General features: G+C 17.2%; 1 protein-coding gene across 1 annotated transcript; it reads right to left on the bottom strand.

Annotated features, from left to right (window-relative positions):
- Nucleotides 1–36: 36 nt before the first annotated feature.
- PRELSG_1301400 (dynein heavy chain, putative) lies at nt 37–20,619 on the bottom strand (the record flags this gene model as incomplete). Its single annotated transcript, XM_028678525.1, has 34 exons — nt 37–294; nt 421–1,497; nt 1,672–1,864; nt 2,057–3,830; nt 3,942–7,197; nt 7,395–7,874; nt 7,969–8,042; nt 8,123–8,199; nt 8,326–8,513; nt 8,604–8,855; nt 8,985–9,181; nt 9,413–9,539; nt 9,650–10,576; nt 10,799–11,001; nt 11,213–11,417; nt 11,573–11,975; nt 12,055–12,148; nt 12,362–12,448; nt 12,554–12,625; nt 12,736–12,896; nt 13,009–13,229; nt 13,316–13,457; nt 13,733–13,890; nt 13,980–14,062; nt 14,149–14,446; nt 14,527–14,778; nt 14,935–15,210; nt 15,286–15,366; nt 15,451–15,680; nt 15,838–15,925; nt 16,001–16,286; nt 16,442–20,270; nt 20,350–20,437; nt 20,530–20,619. 34 exons carry the CDS (start codon nt 20,617–20,619, stop codon nt 37–39), a joined length of 16,227 nt encoding a protein of 5,408 aa, XP_028535663.1.
- Between the last annotated feature and the right edge of the window lie 262 nt (nt 20,620–20,881).

Raw genomic sequence — 20,881 nt, 5'->3', positions numbered from 1 at the left:
AATAAAAAAAAAAAAATTAAATAAAACTATTTTCTATTAATTGTAAATGAATAAATAAATTTTATTAATGTATATTAAAGATTTGTGCTTATCAATATTAAAATACAAGTTTGTTATAAACCTATTATTTTTTTTTTTTAGTTTTCCATTATACTTATTTTGATAAAGAGGAATTTTTTTATCTTTTAATATATTCTTTTTTTTTTTTTCAGTTATACCTAAAGTTATTATAGGTATTTCATCATATTTCTTATTACTTTTAGATTTAATTCCTAAGAATTCAAAATTATCATTCTGCGAAAAAAAAAAAAAAATGAATTCAAATATTTAAACTATTAAAATAATACAAATTGATGTAACTATTATAGTAAAATTACAATAAAATTGTAATAAAATTATAATAAAATTATATATATATACCATGGTATAAATTCCTAGCAAATATATATCACTATAATTTTCCGTATCATAATGAACATAATTTATATAATTTACTTCATTTGATAAAAATTCAGTTTCTTCTTCACTACTATAAAAAATATTTTTTTGAGAATGAACATTTTCCTTTTTTCTTGTTTCCATTACATTATCTATTTTGCATATGAATATACAATCTTTTAATTTTTTTTTATAAACACAACTAAATTTAATTAACAATGCTTTAAAAAGTTGTGATGGATAAAACAAATATTGTATATTATAAAAATTTAGTTCTCCTGTAATATTCCAGAAGTATAGTTGTTCTTTAACGTTTTCATAATACGTAATAAAATTATCAACATTTTTTATTTTTTTATTAAAATTACAAGCCCATTTTTTTGGTATTTTATTTAATGATAAATAGAACATAATTTCTTTAGAATCAATTTCAAAATTTTTTTTATTTTTATTTAATTGCTGTTCAATTTTTATAATATCACTATATATAATATTTGTTATTTCTTTAAACTTTTTGGTCTCATTTAAACAACAAGATTGAATAGTTGTTATATTAAATTTTTTCCATTCTGAATTAATAGTTAAATTGTTTTTGAATGCTATTTTAATTTTTTTTATTAATTCATAGAATTCATTCATTTTCTTAATATTTTTTAAAAAATTTAGATTAAAATAATGAATGTTACAAATGTTACAATCATTTATTTGTTCATTGATGGAATAATTTTCCTCTTTATTCGTTATCTTTATAAGAAATTTATTTTCATACATTTCTTTTGTACATTCTTCTGATTCTAATTTTCTTAAAGTTTCTTTTTTATTTTTATTTTCATTTATTATATCATCTTCTTCTGTGTTAACCATTGAGCTTGAATAATAATCACTATCCAAGTTGAAAAAAACATCATTATCATTATTTTCTTTTTTATAAATTAAAATTTCTTCATTGCAAATTTTTTTCAAATTACTTAACATATTATTATTGTATTTCTCATATTTTTTTTTATCAGCATCTATTTTCATTCCATACACTTTACAACTATTAAAAGAAGGATAACTCTAAAAAAATAGCAGACAAATTATGATATAAATATTCATGATTATAAAAAAAAAAAAAAAATTGTGATTATAATAAAAAAAATATAATAAAATATAACAAATACAGATAGATTATATAAAAATAAATATATAATTATGATATAATTTAAAAAATTCTTTTATTTTTATTTTTACTTTAATTAAATTCATATATTCTTTAGCAGATCTGTTTAATAAAAATTTATAATTATAGCCTTCATCAGTTGAATATATAAATTCATTTTTTTCGTTAAATAAATATTCATTAAAATATTCGTTGATATAACTTTTTATAATTCTTCTGTCTAGATTATTGACCTTATTTCCATATCCATTTAAGATAATATCCCTGTAGGAATAAAAATGAAATATTATATATTTATAATAAAAATAAAAATACAATATATAAAGAATATAATAAAATAATACTAAGCATTATATAAAAAAGATATGCAATTGAATTTTCGACATCTAAATAAATTTAAATTGTAATTTTTAATGGAAGATTTGATTATTATGTATTCACATTTATTTTGCTTACTTTACGAATTTCCAATTTATATTTATTTCTTTTGATACCACGTCTTCACTTATAGATTTATTATTGAAATTATCATATATTCTTTTATTTGACCTTTCATTTTTATTTAATACATTATTTAGTTGAATTAAATTAAAATAATATAAAAGACAATCAAATGTAATTTCAAAATCCTTAATGTCGAAACAGTATAATTCATCAAAACCAAAGTCATCATAATTACATCTAGAAACTAAAATACTATGAAAGAATGATAGTGAAAACAAAAAGGAGTTTATAAAATTATTTTTTATTTTGTCTTTATAAATATTATGAGTGCAAGTAAAAAATTCGATCAAAAAACTTTTTAAATATTCTTCACTATGCGAGTAAATTTTAATGGCTTTTTTTATTATTGAAATAGAACAATCTTTTTCTGATGTTAAATATAACTCAAAATTAGAATGAATTTTTTTATTATTATAAATTTCGTAAAACTTTTCTATATTAAAATTTATTAAATGTATATTCTCTAATAATAATTTTCTTCCATTCTGTAATGAAGTTTCTATTATTATTTGAATATCACTATTAAAATTATTTCCTACACTAAATGTTTTTATATTATTGTTAGATGAAATGGTATCATATGTATGATTTGATTCTACTATATACAAAAATGTTTTCGTGTCTAAGTAATTTAAATCATTTGAGAAATTAAAATTGTAGTTAACATTTTCTGATAAATCTAAGTAATTTCGTAACAAAAAGAATATATAATAATGTAGTCTGTCCTTACGCATTACATATAGAAATAAAATAGTTTCTAATTTATCTAAATGAACTCTTTTCAAAAAAAATAAATTTTCTTCAGGTTTGTTTTGTTTATACCAATTAAAATATTCATTGGAATTATTCATTAAGTCTTCAACAATTTTTTTAAAACTTATTATTTCCTTTTCTAAAAACATCAATTCTCTTTTTTTTTTATTATTTAACCATTCTATTTTTTCTAGATGAGTTACATTAATACTTCTAAAGTTTTTCATTCTTAAAAATAAGGAATAATATGTTTCTTTTTCTATTTTAACTGATTTCTTTACATCCTTTAACTTTTTTTCTTCAAATATTAGGGAGGAATAAAAGAGAAAACAAAAAAATAATTTATCTTTTTTATTTATTGTATTTAAAAAAAATATGAAACAGTTGTGTGTAAACTTTTTAATCAGTTGATTAAAATTGCAGATTAGCATTTTTTTATTAATATTTTTAATCAAATGATTCAAAATATTTAACATATAATTAAAATTAAAATTATAAATGGATTTCACTTTAGATAGTTTTTGTAAAACTTTATATATGCTATAAAATCTATAACCAAGATATTTTATATTATCTGATGAATTTTTAATTTTCTTAATTTCATTTTTGGATTCTTTCAATAATTTTTTTATCTCAATTTTTTTTAAAACATTGTTATTTATGACATTAATTAAATTATTATGATTATTAATTTTATTGTTGAAAGCGCATAACTCTAAAATCATACCATCATCTAAAAATTTTAGTGTTTGTTTTGTCTCATAGAAGTTTCTTATTTTTGTGTTAAAGTTAATTATTTTTTTTTCGTCTTCACGCTTTAATATGATATTTACAATTTTATTTACAATTAAATTTTTATCTATTTGAAAATCTATTATATTAACATAATCTTCAATATCCTCAAAGTATCTATCATTAGTGTCACTTACAAGAAATAATCTAAATTGATTGTTATATTCTAACTTCTTCATACCTAATTAATAAGATAATATATATATAATTAATATTTATATAATAAATTAAGATTATAAATTAAAAGCATGAAATAGTATATTTGTATGTATATATATATATATATAATTACCAATATTGATATAATATTTCCCATTTAATAAATATATGTTTCTTTCAATAATAGGTTCAATGATACTATAATTTGAATTAAGTTTAATTTCTTTATTTCTTAATTTAAATTTAAGAAAATTCTTTTTATATAACAAATCTGTTTTTATATTTTTAATATTTTCTTGATCTTGGTATTCACAATTAAAATTTTCATCATTTTTTTTTTCATAAATATATAAATTTTGAAAATTAAAAAATGGAATTATTAGACTTTTTCCATATATTATACACATATCTAAATGTTTGCTCAAATTTTCATCAAAGTTGTGAATAACTAAATTGTTGCTATAACTTTTTTTTAACCAATCAATTCCTATATTTTGCTGATCTAAAAATAGAGGCCATCTAAAATGATTTAAGGATATTAAAGCATTTTGTATATAAAAAATATGTCTAGGAAAATTATCAGATATAAATAAAGAAATGATACTATCGCATGAATAAATGCTTTCTATTTTTATATCATCTTTTATTAGGATATTATTTTTTTTTATAATTTGTTTCCATTTATCTAATAAAAAACATCTATATTTATAATTAAAGGAAGAAGAATAATTTAAAAAAAAAGAAAAAAGTAAAATTTCAGAAACCAAATACTTATAATTGCTTTCAATCTTTTCAATAGTATATGTATATTTATTTTTGATTTTTTCTAAAAATTTTTTTATCTCTAAAAAAGGTAAATAAGATTTATTAATTATACTTAATTTTTTATTTAGATCTTCAATTTGTTCAGTTTGTATACTTATCTCATTTTTATTATTTATAATAAGTGATTTAATTTTATGCATTTCTTCTAATAACTTTTGGTTTTCATCTTGATACTTTTCCTTTTTTATTTTATTATTAGAAATAGTTACATTTATATCACAAACATTTCTATAATATTCCTTATATTTGATTATAAATGTAATCCATTCAAAAAAATAAGAAAATAAATTATTCATTTCATATATTTTCTGAGTATTATATAATATCTCCTCCTTATTTATGTATTCTTTCACCCTCTTTATTTGTTTATCTGTTACATTTTCCTTTTTAAAATTAAAAAAAAATTTAGAAAAATTTTCTTTTGATATAAAATTTTTAAAGTAATTCCAGTTATCAATATTGTCATTTAGAAATGAATTCCTAATTAATGTATTTAGCATAATTGATATATTAATTAGAATAATATCAGGATTAACAATTTTTAATATATTTTTGATTTCATTATTTTCTACATTTTGTATTTTAAAAATAATGGAGATACACTCTTCTTCAATTTGCTTTTCTGATTCATTTTTACTTTCAGTTATTTCATCAATATCATTAGTAACTTTATTTAAAATTTTCTTATTACTATTAAATTTTTCTTCAATATCTATTAATAATTTCGAATTTATTTTAATAGAATCATTTAATTTAACAATATCATCACTCATTTTAGATACCAATGAATTTATCGATTCAATTTCGGTATTCATATTTTCATAATTTTCAAATATAATATTAATTTTATTTAGGCTCATTTTAAACATATATAATTGTTTGTTCTTATAATTTAATTTATTTTTTAATAAGATGTAAAACATAACTATACAGTCGATAAAATTGCATTTATTAATTCTGATGAGATCTAAATTTTTATGTTTTTTTAAAAAAATTTTTAGGTCGTAATATACTTCTATGAATGCACTAACAATTTGTTCATGCTGATTTTCAATTATATTGCTAATATTATATTTATATTTTTTTTTGCCATAAGACTCATATTTATTTAATATTTCTTTGCTAAACTTTTTTAAATTATAATTATCCAAATATTGATTATTTTCATCATTTAAATTCTTGCATATGTCATCATATCCATTTCCTTCTTTTTCTTTAATAAATTCATTATTATTAATACATTTGTCTTTATTTTCATTTTGAATTTTAATTTCATCTACTTTTTCATTTTTGCTTTCTTCAATTTTAATTTTACTATCTTTTTCATTTTTGTTGCTCTCTCCTGTAGTTTCACCTATATGTTGATTATTCTTAGTATTTTTTAATATATCATCTTTATTGTAATTAATATGATTATTAATTTCTTTTTTTTTCTCCAATTTTTTGTCATAGTTCTCTTTTGTAAATTTATTTATTCTAGAAGTGCTATTTTCATTACTTTCTATTTTTTGATTCTGTTTATATTTTTTTTCAATATCCTTATTATTTTCTAATTTATTTTTAAATTTATTTGTTTCTTTTTCCTTTATTTTTTTTTTACTTACATTTATATGTTCATTTATTTTCAAAAAAAGTTTTTTCTTTGTACTTTCTATGTTGTTATCTTTATTTTTATTCATCTTATTTATATTTGTATTTGTACTATTTTTTAAAATATCTGTATTGTTTTTTTTTTTTTTTTCAACGTTATTTACTATATCTTTTTCAACATTTTTCATCTTAGAACTATTCTCATTTTTTTTTTTATCTTTCTCTATTTTAGTTAAAGATCTATTTTCTTTTTTACTTTTCTTATTTATATTTTCAGAATTATTTTCTTTCTCCTTCTTTTTATCTTTTTTTATTCGAAAATCTTTTTTTTTTGTTATTTCCTCTTTTATTATCTTTTCTTTTTTTTTTTCATTTTCTAATTCATTTTTATTATTTTCTTTGATTTTACTTTGATTTATCTTTTCATGCTCATTATTTCCTTCTTTTTCTTTTTTTTGTCCTATTTCTTTTTCATCTTCGTCTATCTTTTTTATATCATTTTCATTTTTTCCCTCATTTTTTCTATCTTTTTCTTCTTCATCTTCATTTGTTACTTCTTCCCCACTTTTATTTTCTTTCTCTTTTTTGATCTCATTTTTACTTCCTTTCTCATTTTCTTTAGTTACATTTCCTTCTTTTTTCTGTTTTATATAATCTAACGAATTTACAAAAATTTTTTCTTTGTCTTTTTCTTTTTTCTCTATAGTTATGTTATTGTTCTGTTTTTCAATATCATCTTCTAAGTTATTTAATATTACTTTTTTTTTAAAACTATTTAATATATTATCTATAAAATGATTGTCTTCGCAGTTTTTTAAAAACAAAGTACAATATTGAACATACTCTTCTTTGTCCCAACAATCTAAATGAATTATATTCAAATCATTATAAATATTTTTGTAATTTTGAAAAACATTAATTTTAAAATCAAATCTTTTTTCATGAACTAAACAAACATAAGTATTATTTTTCATCTGAATATTAAAAAAAAGATAATATAAAATAAAAAATGAAGAATTTAATATACATTAAAAAAATATATATTATCTTATTTTAAATACTCTTTTTCTTCTTTTTTTTTTTTTTTTTTTTGAAGTTAGATTTAAAATATATTTGTTAAAATATTAAATTATTTTTGTAGTTATAAAATTTTATCATATATTTTAATTACTATATTTTGAATGTTTTCCCATTTCATCTCGTTTGATATTAAGCTTGTTTTAGTATACATTTTGAATAGTTCATTTTTCTCATAAAAAACAGATGGAAACTTTTTATAAATTAAAGAATAGAAATAATCATTATATTTATTTGAATAATTAATTAATATAAAAAGATTTCTTTGAAATCTTAATCTATTATAATAGTTAATCTTATCTTGAACATTTTCAACTTTATTAGATTTATTTATTACTATTGTATTTATATTTAATATATATGCAATCGCATTTAGTAATGTAACAGCTCTTTTTTTATTCATGCAAATTATCATTGATGAATTTATATTTTTACTTATTTTTTTATAAATCTCTATAATTTTTTTAAAGTAAAATTCTACAAACATCTTAGCATTCATATACATATTATTGTAATTGCTTAAATTCCTAACGAATTCATCTTTTAGCAAGTTGATATCAACTTTTTCATAAACCTAAAATTAAAAAATTAAGATAAAAAAAGAAAAAAAATTTTAATAGAAAGTACTATTATAAGGAAATTTTTATATTAATAATTAATATATTTACATCTTTAGAAAAATAATTTAAGTAGGTAGATAAATTTTCATTGCTTAAATTAGGAAAATAATCTTGTTCAATATCTGATAAAATTTAAAAAAAAATTGGAAGAATAAATTAAAATAAATATTTATTTAATTTGTTTAATTTTTTTATTTCATACTTTTTATTCTTCTCCTTATTTCCTTTTTATTTTCCTTCTTTAAAATTCTATTTAATATTATACTTTTAGTATTTTCACTAAGGAAAAAATAAAAAAGACAAATTAAATTACCATTATATATCTATACACTTTCTAATCTGCATATATATTATATGTATTAGGAAGAATTTTTATTTTGATTAATTCATTTTTTTTTAAGATACCACCAATTTGCTATCACATCTTGTTCATTTTCAAAATTAGTTTTAGTGTAAAAAAAATCTTCATACAACAAAAAAATATTTTCTTTTGTAAATAGTAAATTATTTTCTCTTTTTTCTTCAAAATTAATGTCTTCATGAATCTTCCACAATATATCTAAGCTATAATTTACTAACTTGTTGTGTACAGCCTTGATAAAAACAAAAAAATAATTAATATATTTTTCTAATTTTATCTTAATATAAAAAAAAAAAGTATTAAAAATTAATTATATACTTACCTGAAATTTGTTATTTAATGAATAATTTATTAAAGCATTAAAATAATTTACTAAGAATTTTCTGTTTGCGTTTAAAAAGAAAAAGGAGTAATAATAAGAGATATTTTCATAATAACAATTTGTTTTTAAGTGTTCAAAATCTAATGAAATTATGCTTTTTATGTTTTCTATATTAATAATTTTATTTTCAAAATAACATAAATTCCTTTGTAAATTTTGCAAAAATTCAATAGAATGATTATTTAATTTTTCCTATAAAATATCAAAATCCATATAAGATTCATGAAGTTTCTTACTATTATTCTTTTTCTTTTTCTTTTTCTTTTTCTTTTTCTTTTTCTTCTATTATTTTTTCTATTTTTTTTTCTTTTTTTATTTTACATAATTAATATGAATATCGTCTATGCAAATGTAAAAAACGGATTCATGAATATATCTTTTAACATTTTTTTTTATTAATTTGTCGTGTAAAATTTTAAAATTAAGAACATTAGTATATTTCAGGACAGTGACCATAACATGATCGATGTTCTTATTCTTATCAACAATTTCTTTTAATATAATTGTCTTGCAATTTTCTGAATTTTATATAAAAACAAAAATATAGTAAAGGTAGCAATAGAAAAAATTACGTTACTATCAGTATTTTAATAAAATACAATAAGATAAAAAAAGAAAAAATAAATAAAAGTATAATTAATATCTGAAAATAATAATGGCTAATTAGAATATCTATTTATTTTATACAAATAACACTATTAATTTTAAATATACTAATTTTCTAAATAATCATTTTAATTATATGTTACTTTTGCTTCCTATTAAGCAAATGTTAGACCCCCCTTTATACAATAGGCTAATTGAATTAATTTTTTTTTTAATTTCTTCATCATAAAATATTAAATTTTTTTCGTCAAATTGGCTATTTTTAATAAACTGCATATTTATATAAATACAAAAAAAAAGAAAAAATATAAAAATTTACTTATTGTATTAAGACAATTTTATGTTATTTTTTTATAGAAAAAAAAAAATATATATATTACATTAAAAAACTCATTGATAGAAATCCATTTGTCTTTCTTTATATTATAAAAATAATTTTCCAAATTAAAATTAATAAAGATATTATTGAATATACATAATTTTTTTAGAAATATAAAAAAGTTCGATTTTTCATTATCACTTAAAAAATTGTTAAATACAAAAATGAGGCAGCTTATTAAAATAAAAATAGCTTTATTTTTAATAGTCAACAATTTTAGAATTTCTTTTTTGTTATATTTTTCTATTTTCTTATTATTCTCTCTTTCTGCCTGTGATAGGCATATATTTTCTATGTAGTTTTTATCTATATTATCTAAATCATATTCTTCATATGTATTTTCATTTAAGTTTGTTTTTTCAGAATTATCGTTATGTAAAGTTTCATTATTTTGAAAGGTACTAGTATCATTACTTATAGATTTGCTGCATTCATATAATTCATCATATAAATCAAACTCCTTTAAAAAAATTAATATATGACTTTTAAAAATATCCATGAAATTATTTATTATAATTTTATCATTATCACAAAAATTAAACAAATCATTTTTTGTTACGATGTTATCACTTGTAATTATATTTTTTATATCAACATCTTTTGTGTAATAAATACTTATATTAAAATCTTCCCCTTTTCTTTTCTTTATATAATTAAAAATGTGTAGAAAAAAGTTTCTATAAAATAATTTAAGTTCATCATATAACTCAAAAATAATTTTTTTTTTTTCCTCATGATAATTTATATAGTTAGAATCATTTTTATTATTTTGTATATTTTTTTCCAAAAAAATATTAGTATTCAAAATGTAATCTAATACATTATAACTCCTTTTTTTAAAGTAATTATATATATTTATATTATCCTTAATTGAAATTTTATTCATTTTATTCAGTAAATAAGGATCCAAAAAGGATATATTATTACACTAGAAAAATGAAATTAAATAAGTTAAAAAATAAAAAAATAATACAATAACAAATATTTATATTAACTATATAAGTATAAATTGGATATATAAATAAATTTTAAAGTAAAAACAATATATGAAGTATGATATTATTTTTTAGACTAATTTTATCTCTATTCATTTTTAGTTTTTTATGTAATAAATCTAATAATATAAATCTTTGTATTTATTTTGATTTACCTCTATTATGATCTTCAATTTATTTCCACAGATACTTTCTTCTTTTTGATTTTTATAATAAATTAATTTATTTAAAGATAACAAATTATAAATAATAGGATTAAGATAATTCAATTTCATGATAAATGTGTATTCATCGTTTTTTTGCTGTTTCTTTTTCATTATTTCATATAAAAAACTTTCACTGAAATTATTATATGAATCTAAAAATAATCCATTTTACAATTAGTAAAGAAAAAAAAAAATTATAAAATATGTTGTCTTTTATAAAATTTAAAATTATTTTTAGTTCTATTTGTATATATTGAAATTGTAAGCATATATAAAAGGTTCCGAATGTACATAAATATTATATAAATATTTGTTTATTTATAGACTTTAATAACAAAAAGAATAAACAAATGTAATTCATACCATATAAAGAATCTAAATAAATGAAAGAATATTTGTAATTATATAAGGTGTTATATATTTTTAATAAAGTTGATTTTCCGCTATAAGCATTTCCATATATTATTGACAAAAATTGATTATCCAATTTTTCTTTTAATACACAAATATCTTTTTCATATTTAAAAAATGAGTCATAATTTAAATATATGAATTCATTTTTTAATAACTAAAGAAAAAAAGATAAAAATTAATCATATATATACATTAATCTTTTCATGTGTATTTATCAATACATTTATATGAAACTCTAAAAACATATAGCTTAAAATTTTAATAATATAATCATATATTATATTTTTAATTTGTTTCAATATTTATTACTTCTTTTAAAGAATCTCTTTTTTTTTCTAAATTAAAGTTCATATTTAATTCTACATCAAAAAATTTTTTTATTAAATTTTCGAATTCTTTTTGTTCTACATTCTTCAATTTATCATAGTAGTATATGAAAACATAATTAGCTAACAAATGATTTTCATTATATTCATTATTTCTCTTTTTACATAAGTTTATTATATTAATTACATCATTTAACATATTACTCTCAGAATTTAAATAAACAAAATTTAAGTATTCAACAAAATTCCAAATTTTAATACATAATTCTTTAATATTAGAAAAGTTATTTATATATAAAAGCATTTCTATAAGTTCTATTTCTTGATAATTATTTATAATAACTTCTTTACACAAATTTTTTAAATTAATAGGAATATTTCCACATCTATTTTTTAAAAAAAGGATAAATGCGTTATATATATTGAAAAATATATATATATATATATATATATATGAATAAATACCTATAGGATTTAGAAGTAAAAAATATTACACTGCTATTATTAAATATAGCATCTTTACCAAAAATATAAATATTTTTTTCTTTTTTCTTTAAACCTTTTATAATTAAAGAAAATTTTAATATTTTAAATAATGAAGGAAGAAAAAATAAAAAAAATAATTTATAAAAATTAGAAAATGATTATTCTGTATTGTATTATTTGTGATTTACAACATGTAAATTTTCTATTTTTTTTTTCTTAGTATGTAACTTAAATAATTCATTTTTATAAATGCTGTTTTCGTATTATTCATTATATAAATATTTACATGTTTGTATGGATCTAAATATATTTGTTAAGACAGATAGTATTTCCATTTTTATTTCATCAACATTTTGTATAATTAGAGCATAACCTAAAAAAGTGTAAAAAAAATTCATTTAAAGATTAGAAAAAACAAAAATAAAAAAAACTTTTAAATTATTTTAACTTTTTTTTCTTTTCTTCTTCTTTTAAATACCTAGCTGAATTACACCAAAAAGTATATTTTTTATATTATTTGAGCTTCCTTTAATGAAATGTGTTCTTAAACCTAAATTTTAAAGAAATAATATAATTATAAAAGAATATACTATATATTTAGATAAAATAAAACAAAAAAAAAAAAAAAAAGCTTGAGAAAATGATAATATAAACGTTTACCTAGTGTGGATGTTATATATTTTAAAGTTGAAGTTTTATTATTTCCGCATATAATATTATAATAAGATTTATATATATTTGAACATATGGAAAATACATATTTATTGTTAGGTAATAAATTTATAAATAAATCATTATTTTCTAATATATCATAATTATATCTTAAAAAAAAAAATAAAAAAAGTAAAAGTTACGTAACATTTATTGACATTTATCATAAATATTTTTTTTTTCAGTAATTATCTAACGATTTTTTTTTTTTTTTATTAATACTTAAAGGTATAATTTCCATATTTTATTGAAATATGTTCTTTATTTTTATCTAGAATATATCTAAATTGATAATATAAGAAGAAGTTATTTTCATCAAATAAATTTTCTTGAACGGCTTTTTTTAATATATCAATAAATTCTAAATAAATAATTATAGATTGTTCTATTTTTTGAATATTTTTTCCTTTTTGTTTTTTTAATTCTTCCATTAAATCATTAGACTATAAAATAGTAAAAAAAAAAAAAAAATTTAAATATTGCTTTAAAAAAAATAATTAAGTTTATTGATATTTATTTTTAAGCATACAATATCCAGATACTTGTTTATAATTTTATCAGTATATTCTACATTTTTTGTTTGTGTTATATTTCTGATTTCTTCACTTAATATAATTTTTATTACAACATTTGAGACAACTGATACATTATTTATAATAATAGGTATTATTCTACATATAAAAATCAAACAATTTATCATATAATTGAAAGAAAAAATAAGTTAGAAGTAAAAAATATAAATATATAATGTAAGACAATAGTTCAGAATTTAATGCAGATGATCGAAAAAAAAAATCAATATTAATTATTAGGAAGAAGAGATAAATATTTGAAAGAAAAAATAACGCAATGAAAGTACAGATATAATTAAATAATAGAAATAAAACTATGCATGCATATATATTTACGTTAGGTTATATAAAAATAATAAAAATATATATATTACTTGTTAGTATTATGATAATTTTTTAAGCATGTGACAATGTTTTCTCTTAAAGCACTTTTTATTTTTTCTTTTAAAACAACATAAGTATCTATTCCTATTATTTTTATTCCATTTTTTAGGTTGAACACATTCTTTTTTATAGTAATAATTTCAGTTATCTATAAAACATTTATAAAAGGAAAATATGTAATCACATAATTTTAAAAGTAGAATTATATGACAATGCTATAATTTTATATTTATATACTGTTTTATCAATATCATTAAAAGTTAGGAGATCTTCATAAATTATGTAACAGTATTTTTTTAAATTCTCTATTTCTGTATTGGCTATATAAGTTTTTTAAAGAATATATATATATATATATTTGTATAAGAATTTTATTTAATTTTTTATTTAATATTATTAATATTACACAAAAGATCAAGTAACTCCTCGTCGCTTAGAAAAAAAAAATCTGGAAATGAAAATTTCTTGTCTTGTAAAATATCTATTGTTTCTTTTGTTAAAAATACTACACGATCATAATAATTTTTCAAAAAGTAAAAAAATTGGGTATTACAATTTTGAAATAAATTCAAATTTTTTTTTGTATTTTTCATTATTTCAATATATATTTTATTTATTTTATTAAAATTTTTTAATTCATTGCTGAAATGACTAAAATTTTCATTGTTATAAAATCTTTCTAGGTTAATCCATTTTTTTTGTATCTACAAATATTTATATAATAAAAAGACAATTAATAATTACAATAATTTTTTTTTTTTCTTAAATTTAAAAAAATATATACTAATATCCATAGTGATAAATGTTCATAGATAAAATGTAATTTATTTTGTAAATAATTTATTTTAGGAATTAAATCATGAGCAAAATTTAAGTTTCTCAATAAATGCAAATCACTAAATGTTTTTTTAATATTTTTAAATATATTTTTATTATCATCTAATATAAAATAATCGTTATATTTTATTATTTTTAGTGATTCTTGTTTCCATTCGTTCTCAATTTTATTTAAGTAATTTTCTAATTTTTCTACTTCCTATAATATATACGTATATATATAAAAAAAAAAAAGCTTATTAGTAGTTTACTAAGGATTCTTATATAATAGTGTATTATATAGGAATTATGTTCTATAAATATAAATTAATATATATATATATCATCTATTTTCTCTTTTTTTTTCTTTTTTTACTTTAATTTTATATATTATATATTTGATATCATTAAAATATAAGTAAATTTTTAGTTCATGCATATCATAAAGTGTTATAGATTTAATGTTTATATTTTTATCATTAATTATAATATTGTTTTCAAATTTTATATGATCATCTATCTTGTTTTTCTTTAAATGAAGATTTATTATTTCGTGCCAATTCATTAGTTTCATATTTGTATTTTGTAATAAATAGACAATAATTAATGTTGTATTCATGTTACTCAATTCTTCATTTATTTTTTTATATGCCTAAAATAATTACAATATAATTTTAAGCAATTAGAAAAAAAAATTTGAAAAAAAAATTACAAAATAGAATATTACTAAAATATTCTTGGTTTCAGGTTGTTCTTTTTGTAATACTAATAATTCATTTTTTACTTCTTTTAAGGATTTATTTATTTCCTGTAAGTTTATTGTAAAAATTAGTAATATATATATATATTTCATCATTATATTATTTATTTATATATATATTTTTTAACATACTCTAATATTTAATTTATAATATATAACATCTAAAAAGTCATTTATTTTAGTAGTGTAAGAATTATATATAGAATATATAGAATTATAAATTTTAATTGTATTTTTTAGTAAATAAAAATTTTCAAATAGTAAAATCTTCATGTTGCATAAAATTTGAGCTTTAATTATTTCATCTTTTTCTATCTCTAATAATTTAAATTCATTTATATATTTTTTTAGACTTTCCATTCCTATATATAAATAAATAATAAAAAGATATAACATTTTTTAAAATGTATTTAATGAGTATTAATAAAGGTTATATGTTGAGATACAATTATTTATAGACATATTAATAAAAATATATATTAGAAAAAATATATAAGAATTTATAATCTTATTATTTACCTTCACTTAAATTAATATTTTCTGATGATGGACCACATAGATGAAACTTTTTTAAAATATTTTTTACTTTTTCTTCAAACAAAATTATCTATTTTAAAATATATACATCATAATTATAAAAATAATTATATAAAAATATTTTGAATAATAATATTTTAGTTACTTTGTTTTTGGTATTTTTGTAAAATTCCTGTTTTATTGCAAACATTAGATTATCATTGTAAAAAGCTATGTTTAGCATATTTAAATACATTGGATATAATAAAAATAATTTTTTCTTTTGTTCTTCATTTATGTTATTATCTTCATATATTGTTAATATATTATAAATTTCTTCTGTTTTTTGAATATTTATCTCTATATTTATATTTTCTGTCTTTATTGTGTTTATAGTTTTTATAATGTCTTCATATTTATCCATTGAATTAGTAGCTGTTTTAAGTATTCCACTTAAGTTTTTTGTAGAAAGGGGAAAAAAAAAAAAATCATGTTGGAATATAAGAAATATGTTTACATACATGTATCTGTCTTTCATATATTTATATTTTTTCTAATTGATTTTTCATTAAAATTCTTTTTTTTTTTTTTTTATTTCTTAAATTACCTATATTTAGTTATTTCACTTAGAGTAGAGCATGTTAATGTTGTAAATATAAAATGTAAGTTATTAAAAAAAAACTTTTTAGAATCTAATAATTTGTTTTTGATTGAATTAAGAACAAATGATATATTTAAAGAAATAAATTGAATAGTTTTTTTATCATTTTCTTTATCGATCTTATTTTGAATATTTGTTATATTTTTCAGAATATTATCATAGTAAATCAAAGGATATGAAATATTCTGGTGAATATTAAAGTTACTTTGAGCCTTAATAATTGAATTTATTATATTATCATACTTTAAAAAACTATATATGTATTTATTTGCTTTTTGAAAGACGTTTTGAATTAATTGATGTATATGTATTATTCTATCAATGATTATTTTATTTTTACTAACACTCTGATAAAAAGAAAATTTCATTTTAAAAAACTCAAAATCTTCTTTTAACGATATAGGAACTTCAATACATGAATAATCTAACCATCTAATGAATTCCGAAGATGATAAGAGTAGGTTTGTTAATAATTTAGATATTAATTTAAAAATATTTTGTATTGAATTATTTAAGAATACATCAGAATAAATATCTTCTTTTATATATAAACAGGGCTTATAATTATCTAAAAATTTTTTTTGAAAATCATTTTCGATTAGTGTTTCATAGTTACATAATCCCTTTATAATAATTAGACTCAAACATTTATATATTTTGCATTGATACAAATAGTACAGTTCATCCATTATTTCACTTCTTCCATTTTTTGTTTTTTCAACAATTTGTTCTATTTTAATTAATATTTGTGATATTTCTTTATATTTTTCCAATATCTTGTTGATTTCATTAATCCTATATTCTTCAAAGTAATTAAAAAAAGGTTGAATATGTAATGGCTTCATATTACCCCAATCAATGTATCGGACTACGTTAACATTCTGCATATTAAAAATAATTTTATCTATTCTATTCAGAGAGTACGATAAAGATAGATAAACATTTTCAATTGAACTCTTACAATTTTTTAAATCATTAATATAGTGATCAATATTTAAGTTTAACCAATTTATATTATTAGAAATATATATTAGTTTCTGTTCAAAACATTGAAAAAATTTTATTAACACTTTTTGCTCAATAACTGATTTGGTTGTAGTGAAACCCTTGAAAAAAGTAATAATTTCATTTAATTCATATAAATATCTATATAATTTTTTTTTTAAGTTATACATATTTAATATTTCAATAGGTGTATTAAAGTCATATATGGATTCAATGTAAGCATATTCATATATTGTTTTAAAAAAATTATTGTCAAAATTAATTACATAATAAAAGTTTAGCTGTTTATTTATGGTGATTATATTTGATGATAAAATCTTATTCATTTGAGATAGAGAATTATTTTTCCATATAAAATAAGTATCAACAATATATGAAAACATTTTTTTACAAAAATTAATATATAATTTAACTATAATTTTGTATTCATTTGATGAAGTTATATAGTTATTATTTTTAAATATTAAAATTGGCTTTTTAATTTTTTTATAAATATTCAAGCAAAATAACATTCTTTTGTAAATATCTAAATCCTTATTAGTACACATATTATTAAATAAATCAATATACAAATATAGTTCTTTTTTATATAAAAATAATATATCATATAATTTTTTTATTAGAAGTCTATCTATTTTATAGCTTTTTTTCAAATTTTGAAACTTTTCTACTAACAAATATGTAGATTTCGTGTTTCTTAAATGAGAAAATTGAATATAAATAATTTTAATACATTTTTTTTCTATTTTTAAGCATTGTTCATTTAATTTTTTCATTAATAACATAATAGATTCATCATCGTAAAGATATATGTTTTTTAATACATCATTAAATGGCTCATACAATTTATTAATTTCTAGAATTATATTATTCATAATTTTTTTGTTATTTACTAATTTTTTTAATTTTATTAAACATAAATCAGTGAAATAAATAATTTCTGAGTAAACCGTATAAAGAGTAGCTAAAACATGCTGCAAATGTCTTATATTCTTAAAAATTATACTTTTATCAAAATACCAATTTTTTCTTATATCGATAGTTTCTATATCTAATTTAACGTAGATAAATTCTTTTTCATAGAATTTCAATATGTCTATACATTTAGAAAGAAATTTTTTTATTTTTTTGGGTTTATTAATTTTTTTAATTTTAATAGCTAAAAAAAGTATAAATTCAAATATTATTTCTGAAAGCTTTAAAAAAAAAGCAATTATAATTTCATCTTTGCGAAAATATTTAGAACTAAGCCATATGTTTTTTAATTTTCGCATCACCAATTTAATACCATTTTTCATTTGATTAATATGATTAAACTTTAAAGTTTCAAAAGAACTCTCCAAAAGCCTGCTAAATTTTATCATTTCAAATGATTCAATATGCATATTTTCAATTTCTTTTAACAATAATTTTATATCGTTGCACAATTCATTATTATAAGATTTTCCTTTTATATTTTCTATGATTTGTTCAAATTTTTTGCTATTTATTTGCTCAAGTAAATTGTAGATTCTATGAAATCTTTCTTTCCAATACTCCACAACTGTTTTATCGTTTTTTTTTTTTAAATCATTCTTTTTTTCTTTTATTATAAAATCTTTGATTATATTTGAAATATTTTTTAAATAATTATCTATGTTTATTGTATCATCCTTAAGTTTTATTAGGTCTCCATTAATTTCATTATAAGAAATTTGCTCTACTTTTAATATTTGTTTATAATAATTTAATAAATAATAAAATGAATTTAACAAGTTTTTATTGCTTAAAAATTCTTCATTTTTTTTTTCTATATATGAATTATTGTCGTTATTATTTAAAATACCATACATATTCGATTTCTCATATAGAATCATATTTTCTTTTATGTTTTCACCTTCTTCGTTATTTATACTATTTTCTTCTTCAATATATTTTTCTTCTTTTTCTAAGTAGTTTTCATTTTCAATAATGCTCATATGTTTATTTTCGCTAAATTTTTCAGAACCTATTAATTGTTTATTTAAAATTTCATTTTTTTTAAAATTTTGTAGTTTATTTAAAACATTTTCAATTTTTACATTTTGGTCTATTCCTTCACCAATATACTCAAAAAAGTTCTTTTTCTTTAATAGACATTGAAAGAAGGGTAAAAAAAATACTTTAAAATATGTTTTCAAATTGTTAATATAATTATGATGCAAGTTTCCATATGTATAATTATTATTAAAATATTCTTCTATATTTTTGCTATTCTTTTCATTTTTAATTTTTAAAATAAATATTATTTGTTTGTATATTTTTTTTTTTTTTTCTTTTTTTTGTTCCAGAAAATCTTCAGGATCACTAATGTTTATATTACCTATACTCATTTTTAATACATAATGTATCATCTTCTTCTTTTCATTATTTTCTATTTTTTCATATTCATCATTAGATTTTGTGTACATATCTTTCGTATTATTGTTATTGCTATCTTCTATTCTATTACTATTTTCTACTTCAACCTTCTTTTTTATTTCATTATTATCTTCTATCTTATCATTTTTTCCTTTTTCGTTTTTTTTTAGGTTTTCATCTGTTTTTAATGTATCATCTTTTTTTATTACATTTTCCTTCTTTTTTATATTTTCTTTTTTTGTTTTATTATAACTATCAATATGGTTATAATTATCTTTTTTCTCTTTTTCTACACATTTGTCCTTATCTTGATCATCTATTTGTTCATCCAATGCTATATTTTTATATTTCTCATTAGTTTCACTTGATCTTTTTTCATTTAATTCATATTCTAATTAATAAAAATAAGAAACATAATAAATAAAATCTTATAAAAATATGATTTTATTTTTGTTTTTTTAAATTCTTACCGTATATATGCTTGTATAAGACAAAAAACAAAGTAGTGTTACATGGTGATGATGAAAAGAAATAATATAAATCACTTTTATTCTTCCCCTAATAACAATTTAAAAATATTAAAAATATAGAATTACTCTTTTTAATATAATTAAAAAGGAAAAGAAAATTAAAAAAAATTTTAGACTAACACTTTGTATACAATCGTTAAAAACATCATCACTAATCCCTAACAATGATATAATTTTTTCTTTTAGAAAACATTCAAATTCATCATTCATATTCTTTTTAATATTTGAAAAAATAATAAAATATTGTTAGAACATATATATAAATATATATGTTAATGTCTAAAATATAAAAATAAGTATTTTTTTTTTTTTTTCTTCTTAAAGAGAAGAATAAGGAATCTACAATCAAAAAGATAATATGGTAATATTTATTTCTATCACATTATGAGGCTATTAATTTTTTTTTTTTTTATAATATATAAACTGTAGTATATTATATAATTCGATTTTAAGGATTTATTAAAGTTTTATT

The sequence above is a fragment of the Plasmodium relictum genome (genome assembly GCF_900005765.1).
Source record: "Plasmodium relictum strain SGS1 genome assembly, chromosome: 13".
Taxonomy (NCBI): domain Eukaryota; phylum Apicomplexa; class Aconoidasida; order Haemosporida; family Plasmodiidae; genus Plasmodium; species Plasmodium relictum.
This window is presented reverse-complemented; position numbering and strand designations above follow the sequence as displayed.